This window comes from Wyeomyia smithii, chromosome 1, assembly GCF_029784165.1.
Source record: "Wyeomyia smithii strain HCP4-BCI-WySm-NY-G18 chromosome 1, ASM2978416v1, whole genome shotgun sequence".
NCBI classification, from domain to species: domain Eukaryota; kingdom Metazoa; phylum Arthropoda; class Insecta; order Diptera; family Culicidae; genus Wyeomyia; species Wyeomyia smithii.
This window is the reverse complement of record NC_073694.1, coordinates 150,629,352-150,635,474: the sequence shown is the minus strand read 5'-3', so window position 1 is coordinate 150,635,474 and position 6,123 is coordinate 150,629,352. Positions and strand designations below refer to the sequence as shown.

The 6,123-nt window shown below is 43.4% G+C and overlaps 2 protein-coding genes across 2 annotated transcripts; both read left to right on the top strand.

Annotated features, from left to right (window-relative positions):
- LOC129717274 (uncharacterized) lies at positions 1-2,850 on the top strand. The gene has a single exon (XM_055667136.1). It carries the CDS (start codon positions 1-3, stop codon positions 2,848-2,850), a length of 2,850 nt encoding a protein of 949 aa, XP_055523111.1.
- Positions 2,851-3,825: 975 nt separating this feature from the next.
- LOC129717273 (uncharacterized) lies at positions 3,826-5,103 on the top strand. Its single transcript, XM_055667135.1, has one exon. It carries the CDS (start codon positions 3,826-3,828, stop codon positions 5,101-5,103), a length of 1,278 nt encoding a protein of 425 aa, XP_055523110.1.
- Positions 5,104-6,123: the final 1,020 nt, after the last annotated feature.

Below are 6,123 nucleotides of genomic sequence, written 5' to 3'. Positions count from 1 at the left end.
ATGGAGGCACTCGATATCAACTACGAGCGATTTCGCGAATGTTTTTGCATTCTAGAGGTACTGACGGACGGGAAATCTATTGAAGGCATAGACTTTGAGAATGATATGGCATGCTTCGAACGTGATTATTTTATGCTCAAAGGATATTTTAGTTCTGTCGTTGCAAAAATCGCGACTGAGTCCTCTGATCAGCTACCACAGCGGTTAACTAGAACATTTAAACTTCCGGATATCCAGCTCCCCGAACTCAGCGGAAATATTGTTAAATGGTTTTCATTCTACGATACCTTTAACTCACTTGTGAACATCAATCAAGATCTTTCCGATGTGCAGAAATTTTTTTATCTTAAATCAACATTGCGAGGCGAAGCATTACAGTTGATCGATAAAATCCCAGTGACAGGGGATAATTACTCAGTTGCTTTAAAATTAATAACAAATCGTTACCAGAATACTAACATTCTTACTCGAAATCATATAGAAGCTTTGTTCAAAATAGAAAGAGTTAAGAAGGAATGTCCTAAAGCACTAACTAATCTAATTGGCGAGTTCGAAAATAACTTGGGTATTTTGGAAAAGCTCGGAGAAGAGGTCAACGGATGGAGTTCACTGCTAGTGTATATGGTAACATCTCGGCTGGATCAGTCAACGCTTCGAGAGTGGCAGAGGGCTGCTGAAAAGGGTAGAATGCCTACCTACAATGAACTGATCAAGTTTATTCGTGAATATGTGACTGAACTCGAAACACTCTACTCGGAGAGATGTATCTACTCTCCATCCGGGAGCAAAGTATTTCTACAGCAATCTACTCCTGCCACAGCATGTAATCTCAAGGATATGTGCCCTGTTTGTGAAAAGGGACATCGTCTCTACTATTGCGATCAGTTTAAGCATCTGTCTCTGCCTCGTCGAACTTCGATAGTGGAGGAATCAGGTTTGTGCGCTAACGGCCTATGCGGAAGGCATGACTCAGCTAGTTGCAAGTATGGTGTATGTCGTGATTGCGGAGCCAAGCATCATACTCTGCTTCACGACAGTAAATTATATTCTTCACCGTCAATGCATCGTTTAAGCTTTTCCTCACAAGAACCAGCTGCTTCAAACGTCGTCATGCAACCTAAAACACACTCGGTGACGTCTCGATTCGAGCAATCTGTCCCAAGTCAAGTATTTCTTGCTACTGCTATTGTAAAGGTGTTGGGACCTAGAGGAAATTCGTTTCTTGCGCGCGCTCTACTCGATAATGCTTCGCAGCCGAACCTTATGACAGAAAGATTTCGTCGGCTTATCAATGCTCGTAAGACAATGGCTAACATAGAAATCGCTGGTATTGGAGGTGACGTTGCCACAGTTGCAAGTCACTCTTCGGTTGCAACCGTAGCCTCCCGTTTTAATAACTTTCGTGTGCCGCTAGATTTTGTCATCATGGAAAAGGTAACCAACGATTTACCAACATGGAGTGTTGATACCCGTGACTGGAACGTACCGGAGAACGTAAACCTCGCTGACCCATCGTTCGCTTCGAAAGGTCCTATCGACATTGTTATTGGAGCTCAGGTATTTTTCGAACTTATCCGCAGAGGTCATCAGAAAATCGGAAAGGACAAGCCACTTCTACAAAATTCGGTGTTTGGTTGGTTGGTATCTGGCTTACAATACAACGATACTACAGAACAAACTCAGTTACATTGTCATCTGGAAACTTATCGGGAATTGGAAAAACGTGTCAGAAAGTTTTGGGAATTGGAGAACTGTCAGGTTAACTCAACTTGGTCCCTGGAGGAGAAGGAATGTGAAAACAGTTTCACAGCCACCACTGGCCGGGATTCGACTGGGCGCTACGTTGTTTCGCTACCCAAAAAACAAGAGCTTATTGGTCAACTCGAAAATTCGCTGTCAATTGCCACTCGTCGGTTTTACTGCCTAGAGCGACGGTTAGAACGTGATCCACAACTCCGTCGCCAATATTCTGACTTCATGTCTGAATATATTCGTCTTGGACATATGAAATTGATTGATCCAGCGATTAACTCTTCAAACCATAACTACTATTTGCCGCATCATGCTCTTTTCAAACCGGACAGCACTACCACTAAGCTTCGTGTGGTTTTCGACGGTTCATGTAAAACCACTTCTGATTATAGCCTAAACGATTTGCTCCTGAAGGGTCCAACAGTGCAAGATGAAATGATTGTTACAATACTTCGCTTTCGTTCTAAGGCGGTTGCCGTAACTGCTGACATCACGAAAATGTATCGTCAGATTTGGGTAACTGAAAGTGATCAATCATTGCAAAGAATTCTGTGGAGAAGTTCACCGTCGGAGCCGCTTTGTACGTACGAACTTACAACTGTGACGTATGGTACAACAACTGCACCCTATTTAGCAACTCGCTGTTTACAACAACTAGCAGATGATGAAGCTAAAAATTTTCCAGCTGCTGTACAAGTTGTGAAAAAGGGATTTTACGTCGACGACCTTATGATTGGATTCGATTCTCTAGAAGAAGCTTCTCTCGCAGTGGTTGAAACATCGAAAATGCTAGCGTCCGCAGGATTTCCCCTTCGCAAATGGTCATCGAACTGTCCGCAGATTCTTAAACATTTTCCTACAGATCATGTAGAACAGTCTTCCGTATTAGAGCTTGATAAATCCGCTCCGATCAAAACTCTTGGCCTCTTATGGAAACCAAAAAACGACATCCTCCTTTTCAAGATTCCTGAATGGTGCGTGCAATCAAAACCGACAAAACGAAGCATACTATCTCAGGCTTGCAGCTTGTTTGATCCTTTAGGATTAGTCGGTCCAGCAATAATTCTAGCTAAAATATTCATTCAAACTCTTTGGTAACGAAATTTAGGATGGGACGAGCCATTATCTCAAGAATTGTGTAAAAAATGGGCTCAAATTGCTGGGCAACTACCACTGCTCAAGGACCTCAAAATTTCACGTTTCGTATTGTGCGACAAAGTGCTCTCAATTCAAATGCATGGCTTTGCTGACGCGTCCCAGTATGCATATGGGGCATGCATTTACTTCCGTTCCGTTTGCGAGTCTGGTGCAGTGGTTTCTCGCTTGATGGTTGCTAAGTCGCGAGTCTCTCCATTGGAAAAACGAAGGCCAACACTAGCAAGACTCGAGCTGTGCGCAGCCAAACTCTTGGCAAATCTGCAGAAATGGGTTTCTGATTGTATAACAATACAGTGTCCTGTATACTTGTGGTCAGATTCAACGATTACGCTTCATTGGATTTCGGGTCAGCCTTCAACTTGGGCGGTAATTGTGGCGAACCGTGTTGCAGAAATTCAGGATTTGACAAAATCTGCCACTCGGCTCCACGTCTCAACAGCAGACGATCCAGCAGATCATATTTCGCGCGGACTAACTCCATCGTCTATAATTGGCAACGAACTTTGGTGGCACGGTCCACGCTGGCTTTCGGATCCCTGTAATGAGTGGCCAAAAACATCGACGTTGTGGAAGAATAACAGTCCATCAGATTTGGATCTCGAAAAACGGAGATCAACCGTTTTTTCTGCGATATGCACTACTCCTGGCGATACATGGATTCGACAGTATCTCCAAAATTATAACTCGTTACACAGTGCTCTACGAGTTCTCGCTCACTGTATGCGATTTGTTACAAACTGTAAACGTCGCAAGATCGACAGAGTCACAGGATTTCTTTCTCCATCTGTATTATGCGTCGTTGAAGTTATGTTAATTCGACAGATACAGAAAACCGATTTTCGTGAGGATTATACAAGGCTTCAATCTCAGATATCCATTAGCAAAAACTCTTCATTACGCTATTTCAAGCCGATAATGTTGGAAAATGAACAGCTTATAAGAATTGGCGGTCGATTGAAAAACGCGCCGATACCGCTTGGACGCAAACACCCAATTATTTTACCGAAAAATCATCCATTCACGGATCTCATGTTTCTCGATAAACACGAAGAAACGCTTCACACTGGACCTACTAACCTTCTCGCTGCTATTCACCGCCGGTACTGGCCGGTTGACGGACGCAACAAAGCTCGCTCCGTAATCCACAAATGTCACACCTGTTTCCGAAATAAACCAACGTTTGCGCAACAGGTAATGGCTGATTTACCTGCAGTTCGAGTAACGCCTTCTCGCCCATTCACAAATACTGGAGTAGACTTTCTTGGACCTGTCTACATTAAGCCTCCTCGAAAACAAGACGCTATTAAAGCGTACATCTGTGTATTCGTCTGTATGGTAACGAAAGCAGCTCACTTAGAATTAGTGCTCAATCTTACCACCGAAGCATTCCTTGCTGCACTTCGTCGATTCTGTGCTCGTCGTGGTTATCCATTGAACATTTATTGCGACAACGCGACTAACTTCGTAGGCGCAAATAGAAAGCTACAAGAACTGCGAAAACTATTCCATTCACAACAACATAAACTGCAAGTGGCAGGTGAATCCACTCGTTTTGGAATGACATTTCATTTCATTCCCCCACGTTCACCCTCATTTGGTGGATTATGGGAAGCTTGCGTAAAATCAACAAAAAATATACTAAACCGTGTAACCATGGATGTGCTTTTTTCTCAAGAAGAAATGACTACTACGGTGGCTCAAATCGAAGCGTGTTTAAATTCACGACCACTCACACCTTTATCCAACGACCCTGATGACTTAGAAGCCCTCACTCCTGGTCATTTTCTTATCGGTGCTCCTCTCCAAATGATACCGGAGCCCGACCTTTCCTCACTCACTCCAAACCGCCTGTCTCGCTGGCAACAATTGCAACGGGTGCTGCAATCTTTTTGGTCCCGTTGGTATATGGAATACTTACCTACTCTACAAAGGATTCAACGGTGGCCTGGCGAACATCCGAACCTTTCCGTCGGAGATATGGTGCTAGTACATGAGGACAACTTACCGCCTACGAAATGGCCTATTGCACGTGTCGTTAAGACGATTGCTGGTGAGGATAAGTGTGTGAGGGTTGCAGATGTTCTATTTGGGGACAACAAAATCTATCGCCGTACGATTCGCAACATGTGCCCACTTCCACAAGACGATCCTAGAGACGCCACAGATACTATGGACCCCGCTTCAACACCGTAACAGCCGAAAACCTACTGAGTGCATAGGACTCGGCTAGTAATCTACAGCGACCTGTTTAAGATACTGCTAGTGCTCGACGAGTTCAATCCTGAAGAATGACGTTTATCTAAATCAGTTATCCTGTTGAAATAATCATTTCAAGGGGGGCGGCATGTTCCGTCTGCAACATCACCTTTAAACCATCATCGAGAAGCTCTAAAATCTGATAGAAGGAGCTAACTTAGTTTTAGTGAAATAAATATAAAATATTATTTAATGTATGATAAATACCGCACACACTTTACATAACACTGATTAATCACCCAATTAATCTGCAAGCACTGTACACGTTACATACGTTCCACTCAACACAACACAACGAGTACTTAAAAGATGCAGGTTTTTTTTACTGGCCTTCCGCTGGTTTTTCCTGACACATATAATATCAAATATAGTTCGACTTTCGAAGCATACGGCTGTTCTTTTTTTCGGAGACAAATTACTTAGCCTTTGTTGGATGTGCTGCTGATCTACTGGCGCATGGGGACCCTGCATGGGACACGGACAACGCTTACTCCAAGCGTACACCTACTATATACAAATTATTTACAAAGTCCGTTGCGAGCGGACAGACTATCGCAGTCGTCTCCGGTTTCATATGGTGATGTTGGTCAGTTTTGATCTTGTGTGGCAAACCGTTCGTAGTTCGTCCACTTAACCGTCACTTCAGTGAAGCTTATTCATAGCTGGCTGAACCGTGATAAAATTTACGCTCAAACTTGGTACCCTCAGTGCAGGCTAAACCGAAGTGTTGCTTGCACGAGTCCGTCAAGAATGGCTTTTAGATGCTTATGACCCTTGCGGTGTTTTCTTTTTCATCGTAATCTGTGGTCACTCCTTTCGGAGGTTCATAGCTTAATAACTCATAAATATTTCCACTCAATTGCTTAGATGGGAAGAATGCATCTTTTTCAGCCTATTGGCAAAATAGACACCAAACCTTTTCCCTGACAAATCCTCCAATTCGTAAGTGTTAGACCC